The sequence below is a fragment of the Poecilia reticulata genome, linkage group LG12 (genome assembly GCF_000633615.1).
Source record: "Poecilia reticulata strain Guanapo linkage group LG12, Guppy_female_1.0+MT, whole genome shotgun sequence".
NCBI classification, from domain to species: domain Eukaryota; kingdom Metazoa; phylum Chordata; class Actinopteri; order Cyprinodontiformes; family Poeciliidae; genus Poecilia; species Poecilia reticulata.
Genome location: NC_024342.1, coordinates 12,702,685 through 12,716,224, shown reverse-complemented (window position 1 = coordinate 12,716,224; position 13,540 = coordinate 12,702,685). Strand labels below are relative to the sequence as shown.

The 13,540-nt window shown below is 34.6% G+C and overlaps 1 protein-coding gene and 1 long non-coding RNA gene across 3 annotated transcripts in view; one reads left to right on the top strand and one right to left on the bottom strand.

Annotated features, from left to right (window-relative positions):
* LOC103473576 (uncharacterized) overlaps positions 1-3,559 on the bottom strand; it is a 4,775-nt gene extending 1,216 nt beyond the window's left edge. The window contains exons 1-2 of the long non-coding RNA XR_535045.1: positions 3,487-3,559; positions 2,541-2,599 (exon numbers count right to left, since the gene is read on the bottom strand). This is a non-coding gene — a long non-coding RNA (uncharacterized LOC103473576). The remainder of the gene's footprint in view (positions 1-2,540; positions 2,600-3,486) is intronic.
* On the top strand, positions 796-13,472 carry LOC103473577 (putative helicase mov-10-B.1). Of its 2 annotated transcripts, none has more exons than XM_008423912.2 (28): positions 796-837; positions 1,513-1,695; positions 2,025-2,118; positions 2,301-2,467; positions 4,056-4,149; positions 4,576-4,751; positions 5,065-5,155; positions 5,371-5,510; positions 5,810-5,903; positions 6,654-6,801; positions 6,947-7,166; positions 7,247-7,330; positions 7,507-7,669; positions 7,764-7,909; positions 8,381-8,569; positions 8,655-8,758; positions 8,839-9,035; positions 9,228-9,331; positions 10,171-10,268; positions 10,350-10,448; positions 10,965-11,070; positions 11,598-11,712; positions 11,785-11,982; positions 12,153-12,221; positions 12,300-12,425; positions 13,036-13,124; positions 13,214-13,312; positions 13,388-13,472. In XM_008423912.2, exons 2-28 carry the CDS (start codon positions 1,520-1,522, stop codon positions 13,425-13,427), a joined length of 3,426 nt encoding a protein of 1,141 aa, XP_008422134.1. In that variant the 5' UTR covers positions 796-837; positions 1,513-1,519; the 3' UTR covers positions 13,428-13,472. The 2 variants fall into 2 exon arrangements, with proteins under 2 accessions (XP_008422134.1, XP_008422135.1); XM_008423913.2 differs by having other exon boundaries at positions 798-837; positions 11,791-11,982.
* The last annotated feature ends 68 nt before the right edge of the window (positions 13,473-13,540 follow it).

Here is a 13,540-nt window from a genome sequence, read left to right as displayed (position 1 = left end):
CTTCCGCAAACACTGAGCACTTCTTCTTTTTATGGCGGTTAGCAGAACACTGAGAACGCTGACGCTATTGCGTCCTCTAGTGAGCATGCGGGACACTTTCAGGTCGTTTGCCCRTTCACACTGCAGAACACATACAGGTCGCATTTACTGGCAGTGTGAACGGCCCCGCAAAAAAATCGGAACTGCCAAAAAATCAGAATTGGGTCACTTAAGGCTGCAGTGTGAACGCACCCTAAGTGAACTTTTGGATGTCATCTTAATACTGAAGGTTAAAACATTTGTGTTAAAATACTCAGAGATCTAGAGAGAAATCAAACCTTCTAAAATGGCAGATTTTTTTTTTAAATTCATGTATTTTTTGTTTAATTAARAAAAATGTACTATAATCTCCAATCAAAAAATAAGCTAATTGAAACCTTCCMGTTTTTTCCCCTGCTTTCTCCCTGTAATTATTCTGTTCAAACTATTGAGAATTTAGTTTTGCACTCTAGATTCCCTGCTTTTGAAACSTASTTCTCCATGTAAGCAACTACTGTTGCTATGGGAATAACACAGTTAAAAATGACAAACAAWGCAAGAATTGCACAGAACATCACTAATATACAACAGTAAAGTGGATAACTAAATTACAATTACAAAACAACTAAAAAAAATTTAATTTTAAAAGCATCMAYCTGCGACTGGAACAGTATTCTGGAACAATAAATGAAAACAAATAACCAGACTGTTGCTAAGATATTTTCAAATTTCAAATATGACTTGTTTTCCAATCAGATAATAACAAATTTAACTTCAGCTTCAACATTAACTGGGGTCTCCACCTGAACAAACAAAAGAGTAAGTGAATCTTTCCAAGAGGTTGTGCCATCTATGTTTAATCTTACTCATAGTGTTGTAAATAGGTTTTAAATCTGGTTAACAAAATTGACATGCAACTTTCAAATATTTAGTAAACTTCTGAAAGAGCAGCATATCAGTGTACAAGAATGTGCATATGTATGGGTCATGTAAAAATGTTAGATCCTATTGAGAAATATAATGGCCATTTTATGCTTGTTTAAATGAGCTTGAAGCCTCATTCTTGTGTAGAAATTTTTTTTTTAATCTCTTTGCATTTTGGTTACAAAATGCAAATCCCCTGATTTAAGCCCAAATCGARGGATTTAGGCTTAAAAGCTTTAAAATATATAGAAGAAAAAAATGTGTGAATGTGACTCCAGATGCATTCCTTTAAATTATTTTCATAGATAGCATCCCCCTGTCCATCTAAATAAAAGTTGTTGTTTTTTTGGAGGCACATTTTAGTATTGTATGAACAGACACTACAATATCAGTAAAGTGTAGTTTAGATAAAACAGTTTCTCCTTAGACTTTTTTTTACMTCATGTTTGGTCTCAGGTTTAAACATCCATTTCTTAATACAGGAAGTGAGACATCAACACAGACACACAAAAGGACTACTAGCTTTTTAAAAGTATTAAATATATCTAAATTTTTTTCTTGTTAAAACAGAAAAAAAATGGATGAAGCTGAGAATCTGCAACTGAAGTCTGATACACAAACAGGAAACAGAGCATCAGGTGGCCAGGATCCAACTTTCTTATATACTAAAGTAGAAATGGAAACACAAGTAAAAAAAAATATTTTGCCTCGTCGTAAGAGGACAAAGTCATTTCAGAAACTCAAGAAAAACCGGTAATCAATTGAAACATTAGAATTAWTCAAGGTTTATCATGAAAAAACATCTATTAATTATAGTGATGTTTAAGCATTTATTTCCACAGGCAATCCTGAGTTAGTCACTGAGACCTTCTTTTATCATTTTCTGACAAATTAACAGAATAAATGCTGATATTATTATTAGCTTTTATTTTATTCATGCATATTTCAATCTAATCTTTGAACCATCGGCAAAGATTGTAGATCAAATAAAATGAATACCCAATGTGCTACCAAAATCATAGATATGGCAGTGCAGATGTAGCACAATGATCACGTATTTTATCACGTTGCCATCTACACAGGGTTGAAGAAACCTTCGAACAATATAAACTCAGAATGACTTCAAGACACTGCGCATTGAAAAAGAAAAATTCTCTAGCTGTGAAAGAAAATGAGGTGAGACCAAGCTGAGTAACTTTAACAACTCTTAAGTTTGATTTGGTACTTTTAAAGCATTGGTTTAATCCTTCAATACTAATCAAATTATCATATAGCATTTTATCATAAAGACAAACTGACTTTACTGGCTTTCAAAAAAAAAGTATTTCATTAATCTAAACTTTACCSTGTTTAATCAGAAAAAAATGGATGAAACTGTGGATCTGMAACCAAAATTAGAGAAAGCATCAAGTGACCAGAACCCGACCCACTCCTTTACTGAAGAAAAGATGGCAACACAAGCCCAACAAAACATCCTGCTTCGTCAGCAGACGGGAGAGTCATTTCAGCAATACAAGAATAAATGGTAAGCAGYTGAACCATTAGAAATATTTGAAGTTTAGCATGTAAAAAAATCTACTAATTGTCATCATTGTTACCTGGCTTAGACGGATGGGCTGAGGGTAAGGTGGTTACTTTGTCCTTTTCCTATGTGATGCTGCGATAGAGAAAAGATGAGACTCCATTAGCAATTAACAGGAAGATTTATTCTTCTTCTGTGTAATGAGTATATTCTGTGAATATAGGCTACTCAATACTTCAGGTACCAAATACTTCAGGTATCACTGAGTAATTGCAGTAGAAACCCTGAGATGGTATGCATCACAAATAGCCATAATATCTTTTTTAATCAAACAATTTAAAATAATTTTCATAAAGACATTATGAATGTCTTTGCAATGTCTATGTAAGGTCTGAGAAAAACAGTGTCCCTTTTTCTCAGACCTTCTGTATTTTTAACTGTCAAACTTAAAATACATGACTTTGCTTTTAACTATATTTAACAGCTTTTGCAAGTTTTATTCTGCACAAATAAAACATACTTTAATATTTAAGTATTTCAGCTTCTAACTGTATTCATTACTTTAAAAGTATGAGTATTTTTTTCTATTACATTAAAAAAAGTAACTACAAAACTGTAATGCTATGCTGTGTCTCTTTACTAAGCTTTACACATAGGCAACCATTACTTACTCATCAAATGTGATAATATGGTTTCTCTGGCTTTTGCAATAACCCACAAAGAAATGTCCAAATTACAAATAAAAAGAAGAAAARGGTTGTCCTTTGTGGGAGAACACTTTCAAAAAGTGCACAAATACAGAATAAATTCTGTAATCATTTAGCTGTTTGTCAGYTAGCTCAACACAAATGTACAAAGTCCGCTAGCATTAGCATTATTTAGCTTCCAAAAATATGTCCCGTTTTCGACACGATACYGATCGCAAACTGCATAACATGGCTCACTTTTTGATTCTCGATTCAATAACCTCTTCAGCACATAGGTAAGTAACATATGTGCATCAAAATATTTTTTTTACTGACCTGTGACATAGAAAAGATGACACATACTTTGAACTTCTATTAGCATTTAACAGGAAGGTTTTTTCTTCTTCCGTGTGCCAACCCTCCTTTATGCCATCAATGCGACAGGCTCCCCTAGCGACTATATGTGGAATTGCACTGAATGACTGTAATAATACTAAATAACATATTACAATGAAAAATTAAGGATAGAAAAAGAAAAATAATGTCGGGGTGCCTATGTYTATACTTAGTGTTTTTATTTRCTGATTATTTGTTTTTCACCTATCTACATCATGTTCAAGCATTTATCTCCATAGTCAATCAAGAATTGGTCAGACAGACTTTTTATTATAACGTTCTGACAGGTACCTGGAATTAATACTGCTGTGATTATTTATAATGTATTAAATTATGTACTTTTTTATTCCTTTGCATATTTCAATCCAATCTTTTAGCTCATGGTTCACCACAGATTTGAGACCAAATGTAGCAAATTCTCAATCTGCTAGCAAAATAATGGATAGCTTTGACAGTGCATTTATAGGACGATGATCATATGTCTTTTTTTCACCTTGCCATCTACACAGGGTTAAAGAAACCTTCAAAAAATATAAACTCAGAAGTGCTTTAAGATGTTATGAAGAGAAGTACAAAAATYCTGTTACTGTGACAGAAAGCAAGGTGAGACCAAACTGCGTAACTTTAATAATTTTCAAGTATGATTTATTTTTTTAACTTTAAGGTTTTTGAAAAAAAATAAATAAATCACACAGCATGGTCACTGTCTCCTTGGTGACCTATCGTTACTATGCTCTATGTGCTGTATTAAATGTCTGTGRCTTTGTAWTTTTAAAGCATTAGTTTAATCCTTCAAAGAMCATTTCAAAATTGATCAAATAATCATGTAGCATCAGTCAATTCTGATTACCTGGAAGTCCTTATTAACTCATAAAGCTAAAAAGAAAAGCTGGACAAAAACATCTTACAATTTTATTGAACTATTCCTGTCTTACTTCAGAAACAGATTAATTGTCACAAACACAAAAACACTACTGCCTTTCAAAAAAAAAGTATTTATTAAATCTACTCTTTACCTTGTTCACTCAGAAAGAAATGGATGAAGCTGAGAATCTGCAACTGAGCTTTGATCCTCAAACAGGAGAGAGAGCATCGGGTGACCAGGATCCAGCCGTCTTATTTGCAGAAAATTTGGCACAAGCCCAAGAAGGCATGTTGCGTTGTCAACAGTTGGCAATGTCAATTCAGAAATACAAGAACAAATGGTAAACAGCTGGATCATTAGAATTATTTGAAGTTCAGCATGCAAATAAGCTAGTAATTATTGTCATGTTCAAACATTCATGTCCAAATGCAATCGATAATTAGTCAGACGGCTATTTTATTATAATGTTCTGACAGATTTATGAGAYTAACACTTATTATTATTGATAATGTAGTAAAGGCTCTTCTAGACTAGAGGCAAAATAAAATGAACTCTCAGTATGCTAGCAAAATTTTGTATATGTATATATCTGGCAGTGCAGTTGTAGCATGATGATCAGATGTCTTTTTTTTTTTACCTTGCTATCTACACAGGAATGAAAAAAACTTCATAAAATATCAGCTCAAGGTGAATCCCACATCTAGTGAAGAGGAAAAAAATTATGYCTCTGTGACAGAAAATGAGGTGAGACCAAGCTGAGTAACTTCAATAATTAGTATGATTTCATGTGTTAAATCATTAATCTTCCCAGGAACATTTCAATTTATATTAATGAAATAATCATATTGAATGTGTCTATTCTAAATGCCTGGAAATCCTCCTTAACTCAWAAAGCTAAAACAAAAGACTGGATATAAACATTTTACAATTTTATTTTTAATGTCCCTTTCTTTCCCAAGTCTGATACACAAACAGGAGAGAGAGCACCAGGTGACCAGAAACCAACCCACTTATTTACTGAAGAAGAGATGGCAACACAAGCCCAACAAGACATTATGCTTCGTAAAAAGATGGCAAAGTTATTTCAGAAGAATAAATGGTAAATGGTTGAAACATTAGAAATATTTGAAGTTCAGCATGGAAAATAAAATCTATTAATTATTGTCATGTTCAAAGATTGATCTACATAAGCACCCTTGTTTCACCACAGATAAAAGGAATACTCAAGCAAAATTCTGAATATGCATTTTTAACATGTAAAACAAAAAAAAAGTGATAATAATTATCAAACTCACAAAAATGTGGTATTATGAATTTTTTTGGTAGTGCAGTTGAATGACCAAATGTTTTTTATATGTTTTTTGTGGGGGTGTTTTTTTTTACCTTGCCATCGCACAGGTTAGAACCAACCTTCCAAAAATGCCAAGTTAAAGTGACTTCAAATCCTTATTCAGAGAAGGAGAAAATTACAGTCACTGTGACAGAAAATGAGGTGAGACCAAGCTGATTAACTTCAACAACTCTTGAATATGACTTTATATGTTTAAAATACTAGCTTAATCCTCCCAAGAACATTAAAAATGAATATGGCACTGATTGTAAATGACGTCGCTGTTGCCCGGATGTTCGGGTGACAGTGCAGGAATCTTGCCAAGATTTTGCTCAGCAATTGGTGTAGGTGAAAATATTGATTCATCAATGCTCATCAGTTTGTTTTTCCAATTAGATATCAATTTGGAAAAGCAAATGAGTGCAGTGAGCAACACTGTTGTGAGCAACTYGTAGCACCGTATTAGCTCRGTGTCATATGAAACAGTTTTTYATCTTGAGTTTATTTGCGGTTAGCAAACAACAATTTGGTGGGCATTACATTGAACATATTAATAGCCTAAATCAGCCAATCACAAACAAAATGAGCTTTTCAGACACACAGACGTTTCCCCAAAAACACCRTKCTTGTTTGTCTGAAACTAAAATTGCTAAGGTGCAGTGATCTAGATTTGGTGGTTCAATGTAACTTGTGACCAGTGCCATTGAATCTGCCAATTATGCACAAGCTCAACATTTAGATATTTATGAATTGTGCCATTCATCATTTTTATTGCAGTTGTTATCAATTTGACAGTTGTTCTTTACATAAATACATACACACATAATACATACAATTTTCAGTTTGACAATATGTGCTTTCCTGTGATTGATGGTATTGAAGTTATTTTGTGAGATGTTCTCTCTGACACAGAAATTTGTGCCTTTGAGCATACAAAACACTGGAGTCAAACAGGTGTATTTCACCTTTAAGACCTTTGATTTTGTGAAAAACATTTTCACCGTCAAARGTCAGGATGGAGAMATTATCAAGACTATCAAAGACCACCTTCTCAGGCCAGGTATGTAAACCTCTGACACAAAGCATTCATTCCACATCAGTCACATACYAWAATTTTAACTCTRAAATCACAAAATAGGCGGATTCAAACTTATGACAAGCTGAGCTAATGAAATGAAAAATGTYTYCTCACATTTTGGCTCCAGGAGAATCATACAGAATGAAAATTCATTTCTCCTCCGACCACTCTGGCCTATATGAGCAGCTGCTGGTCTTTAAGTTCAAAAGAGACTGTGAGCATTCAGAAACATTTGACATCATGCGCCTCTTGGAGGTCATCCGTCAAACACCTCAGAATGAGGACTCTCAAGCCAGGTCAGAAGCAGAAAAGAAATTTCAGACTGCAAAGAAGAAAACTCTGACAGGGTAAGTAGTGAAACATTTAGCAGTTTGTTACTATTATTCAATGTAGCCCAATGTAACTTGCTTGTTTTTCACTTCTGCAGATGTGAGGTCTTCCTCAGACCAGAGGTGTATCTCAGGAAATATCCATTGCCTCAGAACATTGCAGACATGAAAGACGTAGATATGTCTGTTCAATTTTTGATCTCTCACATTATTTTTTGTTGTTGTTCTCAAATGTTTAAACATGGGGGTCACTTGATTATGGACTTTTATTACAACTGAGACTTTTGCCTGCTGCTAATTGTTGTTACTGAAAGCTATGTGACTTGTCACTTTTACCTTATCAATGGATTTTTTTCAGAGATTTGGAGAAAAAGCCACTTAAGTGGGGGAACTACTCTTGGCGATTTCACTTGCTCCTTTATCTAGAGGAGTAYGCAATTTCTACCGCTCTTCAGGAATGCAACCAAGAAGATATACTTGTTGTCACTCATCCAAGTGAAAAACATATACTGATTTTAAAGGTGACACATCCAGCTGAGACACAAGAGTCTAATGAATTACAACCTTKTGTGACATTAACATTAAACTTAAATCTTTTTGCTAATGTTGCATCAGGCAGAAGATATCTCAAACATGTCTAATGTTTCTCTGACTGGGTGCAAGGCACTCGTGACTCCTTTGAACCAGCAGATTGAAAAGACATACATAGGATGGGTTGATGATGTGGATGAGGAGGAAATCTACATTAACTTTGAGGAAATGTAAGGATGCAACAAAAGTAATTGGAAAGTAACCTCATTTTTTGTCTTTATAATCTTGTCTAGTTTCAGACTGTTAAATTAGTCTCCCTCTGGAAAAAGAAGAATCGAGTTGATAAAATTAGTTTAAACTATTTTCCAACAACYGAGTGAGTTTACATTTTAAATTTAGGCTTGGATGTGCAGACACTCTATGCAGTTTGATTGAAGGGGAGATGTTTTTGCAAAGCACAAAAATCAGTCATGAAAAAAAACATTTTAAACAATAATGTCCTTTTCCTTTCAGTTTATGGTACTTTTCATTGGTTTGTCACATAAAATACTGATCAAATAAATAACAGTTTGTTGTTCTAAAATGTCAACAGTGGAGAGTTTCCACAGATGTGAACATGTTTGCGAGCTACACTATATTTAAACTTTTTTTTGTCATGTTCTTGTTTGGTAGTAACTCAGTTGCTTTGAATTTAAATTTAGCTTTCCAGAAGAATACAACGTAGGTGTGAGGTGCAGCATTGTGTTTTCACTTCAAAGAATACCACTACGCATGCAACACAGAGCAGCAGCACTAGCGCGCAAGCATTTACTGAGGGACTTACTCTTCCCTGTTGGGCTATGTTCTGCATACAATTCATGCCTTGTGCCTGCAATCCCAAACTGCCCTGGGTCAGTATGTAATAAAGTCAACACTACCTTGAAAATCAAGTAGCTTTGCCACTAAAGTAACTACAAATGATTCCTCTATCTCCAGTCCACCAATGACTGACAACCCAGAGCAGCAAAAGGCGATTAGACACATTCTGGCCCGTTCTGCAAAACCTGCCCCTTACCTCATATTTGGTCCACCTGGCACAGGTATGGTATGAGTTTTTGTATGCCGAGACCAAACTGATTGGCATGTGATACAATATGCATTTCTCTTATCCATGAGTCAGGCAAAACAGTAACTTTGGTTAAAGTCATCAAGCAGATTGTGTCAACTCAAGACTCCAAAATCCTGGTTTGTGCACCATCCAACAGTGCAACAGATTACCTCTGTGAGAAGATCCTGGAAGAAAACATTGTACCCCACAAAGTGTTTCGCCTTTACTCCATAAGCTACAAAGTGGAAAAGATCCCTCAACTTGTGAAGGTCTGGATTCCATCTGTTTTTATTTTGTTTATTACAATTGAAATGAAAGAGAGAAAAGACAACATGACTAATGATGTTGAGTATTTTAGAGGGACAAATGCCATTAAGCATTTTTGGTACAAGTTAACTTCCATCTTATTCATATTAATGTATACTAGACATCCTTGTGTGTGCTTTCTGTTTTAACTACAGATGCACTGTAGCTTTAATTTAGCAACAAACTCATTTGAGGTACCGACCAAAAAGCAGCTGATGACATACCAGATCATGGTCACCACCCTTCAAACTGCTGGAAGGTATGATATTCTACTGGAGATGTCACAATCAGAGTGCTTCTTTGTCCTAAATACTAGTCAAAGTGATTTAAAACAGGAACTAGCTGATCGAAAATCCCAATTTAATATTTTATTAAAATTGTCATAATGCAAGGAATTGAAAAGTCAGTAGATTCATAGTGCATCAAATTAACATTATCCATTTTATCTGTGCTACAAATGGTACATTCAAATCCTTCATCAATGTTGTTACAATTTGCCAATTCATACTGCAGTTGTCCACTGTGGATGTGACTTAAAAAATCCCAGATAGCAAACAAGCAACAGGTAAAAGAAATAGTTTTATTAGGGAATATGATACCAAACATTAAAAACAAAAAAACCTTCATACGTATGCTGAGCCTTACTTCTTACTGAAATAGTAAAATATTTCAGTTTTTGTTTTGGTTTTGGTTTGGGGTTTTTTTTGCCAACTTTCTGCTTCAGAGAACTTATTTCTTTGATGATGGCACATTTTATACACAAATTCTCACACATTCAGAAAGAGTCAGAAAGGCTGGATTGATTTACTGAGTTGATGTTCAGATCTGTGGTATCACTAGCTGATCTCAAAGTTGTCATCTTTCCCATGTTCATTCTGAAGGTAAGAACCTTCAGAATTTATTACATTCTTATTTGTAATAAATTACAAATAAGAATTTGTAATTTATTTGATCCAAAGAAATTGGACCCATTTGCAGAGGGTTGACATTTTCTGTGAGAAATTCCTCAATGAAACAAATGAGATATGATGTTTATCCAAGCTGCAATCCATGCAATGATTAACTACTGAATGTAAATATACACTTCCTTTTTTACAGGCTAGTGACAGGTGGCATTCCTCCAGACCATTACAGTTACATCATTGTGGATGAAGCAGGCCAGGCCATAGAAACAGAGTGTTTAATTCCAATAGCTGGTGAGCAAGATGGCTTTGTTTAAAAAAAACAACTATATACTAAGTATATATTTTATGGTGTGTTCAATGGATTTCTGACAGGATTGCTGAAACCAGGTAGTGGCCAAGTGGTTCTGGCAGGTGACCCGAAACAGTTGGGACCCATTATTTTATCAAAGATAGCAGAGAGAAACGGCTTGGGTGAGCACCATGCATACTGTGTTATCAATACATAAAGGTCTAAATACATAATCGAAATATGATTCAAAACCTGCCGGGTTGTTTTTGAATTACAGTACATCTTTTTTGACCGGGTTTATGTATTTGTTGCAAGTTTTGTTTGTTTAAAAAAAGCTTTATACATGAATCAGACATTTCACTACTTCAAACTTTCCAGTAAAAATTTTGTAAATGAAAGACTAAATACAAATTAGGACTGAAACGACAAATAAGTTGTACTGTATTTCTTCTAAGCAACACTCTCACCTTGAATGCAGTTCTTACTTGGAAGGATAAAAATAGTTTTCTTTTCATACTAAAATACTACAAAATTCCATTTTTGGATTAAAAAACTTGATAAGCTGCTTTGTTAATTAGATAATCTGATGACCTTAAGAAAATGGAACATATTATCTTAGCCATAAATGCTGCAAACTTTAAAATTTCTAAGCTCAGTTTTTGCCTTTTTTATAGGATAATAGTGTTCACTGTTTTCAGGTGTGTCCATGCTGGAGAGACTAATGACAGATATCAGACTGTACAAACAACGCAAGACCAACGGCTTCAACAGTCGCTATATGACTAAACTGCTGAGGAACTATAGGTTTGCTTTTTGTGAAGATTTTTTTTTTTTTGTGGCACAAATTAGTGTGTCTCTTTGTAAATTTGAGTCTGGTTTATTCCTGATTCATTTCAAACTTTTACTATTTTCAAGAAAACCTCTTGTATCAGTTTTTTGGGGATACATAAAAGGCTCAGCCTTAAATTACTTTTACACTATACAATATCGATTTAACAGTCTACATTGTTTTCAATCATTTCAGGTCTAAAATCTGTTTTGAACCAGCCACATTCCCTTGTTCCAGAAAAACAAGTAGATTATAATTACTTTTAGGTCAGTGGTTACCAGACTGAGTAAGCAATAATTCCAAAGTTTGTGCAAATTATAAGTGTGAAACATCCAATATACTTAAAAAAGTTTATTGTAAGACATGGCCTAAACTACAGAAGTATAGTGGCATAGAGGTGAAACGACCATCACTGTTTTCTTTGTCACTATATCCTGTCAACAAAAAGCCTCCTTCCTCAATTCTCCCCAAACCTTTCCACATCTTCTTTGCTTTTCCTTAGGTCTCATCCTGCAATTCTGAAAATACCCAATGAGTTGTTCTATGACTCCGAACTCCAGTTTTGTGGTTCCCTTGAGGATTGCTTGTATAGTAACTGGGAACTTCTGGCGAGGAAGGTAATTAGAGCCAAGACAAAATATCCTGCCATCAGTTTCTCTCCATCTCTAATCTCATCTTGTTTCTCTGAGGATCAGGATTTTCCTGTAATGTTCCACGGGGTTGCAGGCATGAAAGAACAAGACCTCAACAGCCCATCTGTTTACAACATGGCTGAAGTGGATGTACTGAAGGAATACTTAAAATCCCTTATCAAATACCGCCGTAGAAATGGCCTAGACAAAATTGGACCAAAGGAAATTGGTATTGTTACTCCATACGCTAAACAAGTAAGTATTTAAGCTTTACTATATGTTCATTATTAATGTTTTCATGACTTCTATAACTGAGGTAAAGCTTTGCAAATTCTTTGTGTCAAATAAAGACTTTCATTACCAAAGCATATTTGCAGAATTTGTAATTCTTTTTGCCCTCATTGTCCTCTTTCATGTTCTGACAGGTGGAGAAGATTAAAGCAACCTTTCAAAAAGACAAGGATCTTGTCAAAGAAGACTTGGAGAATGTCCTGGTATGACACTTTTCAAAAATTACTACAATTTTGCTAATACATTAAATAAACTCTAAATATGTTTCTTCTTTTCTGAAGGTTGGCACAGTTGAGATCTTTCAGGGTAAAGAGTCAGATGTGATCCTGATGTCCACGGTGCGCAGCAATCCCAGCCTGACTGAACCTAATCAACATTTCAGCTTGGGCTTCGTAAAGGATGAGAAGGTGAGAAATATCCCACCTTGTACTTTTCACACATTTTTCACTCGCTGCCAGAAAGGTGGTAGTATAAATAATGCAGCAGCATCAACAACTTTTACTCTGCTAAAATTAAAAAGGCATATTTTTTCTCTCATCTTACAATTTCTTTGACACCATCAGAACGGCTGGAAAAACTTTAAAATACTTCTCGTACGTGCAACTTTTTTTCTTTAGTTTTGAAAAGGATGTTTGGTACAAGTCTTTTCATAGAATGTATTTGATTTTCTTCTGAATCTTCCACAAGATTTGTTGGAAAAGAAGATCTTGTTTTATCATTTATTTTTACTTTTCAGCCTAGTGAGCAATTTATTTCCAACACAATCAGAGTTCCCACTGCATTTATTTGCACTCAATCTAAAGATGTGCAAAAGCCTGAAAATAATTGAATTTTTTTTTATCGCAGTTACATAATCTCACCCTGCAGCAAATTTAAGGACCATAAAATAAATCCACATTTATTCAGATTCTTTTTAAGTTTATCCTACTTTGATAAAATATATGTTTATTAGAAGACCTTTGTCATTGGGCTGTCAATATGTTAGCCCTTATGTATTTACAATCTGAATCTCTTCAGAGATTCAACGTGGCAATGACTCGAGCCAGAAACCTGCTGGTTGTGGTAGGAGACCCCAGAGTCCTGGAAATAGATCCAGTGTGGAACAAGTATGGCTCTGTATTTTCTTCCAAGTACGAGTACAAAAAATTTGGCAAAAATCAGTCTGACATGCTTTGTGTGCTGACCTTTCTCTTAGGCTTATCCATTACTGTTTAAAAGAAAGAGCATACTGTGGCATCAATATTTCTGATCTGAAGGCAGGCACAGGGGTCGCTAACCCCTCAGCAAGCTCCGGGTAAATAGCAGATTTGCAGATCCAGAGATACTGTTGTGTGCTAATTATTTTTAATAATAAATGTTTGTGTTACAGCCTGCAGCAGAAAGTGAGACCAAAGGTTGCATTCAGCTAGTAGAATCAAAGGCATTCAACACAGAAATAAACTTCATCCAAAGCACGTTTCACTATTTCATTCTGTCTGAAGGCAATCAAGAATCTGAAGTTTGGTGCATATTTAATGTAGCA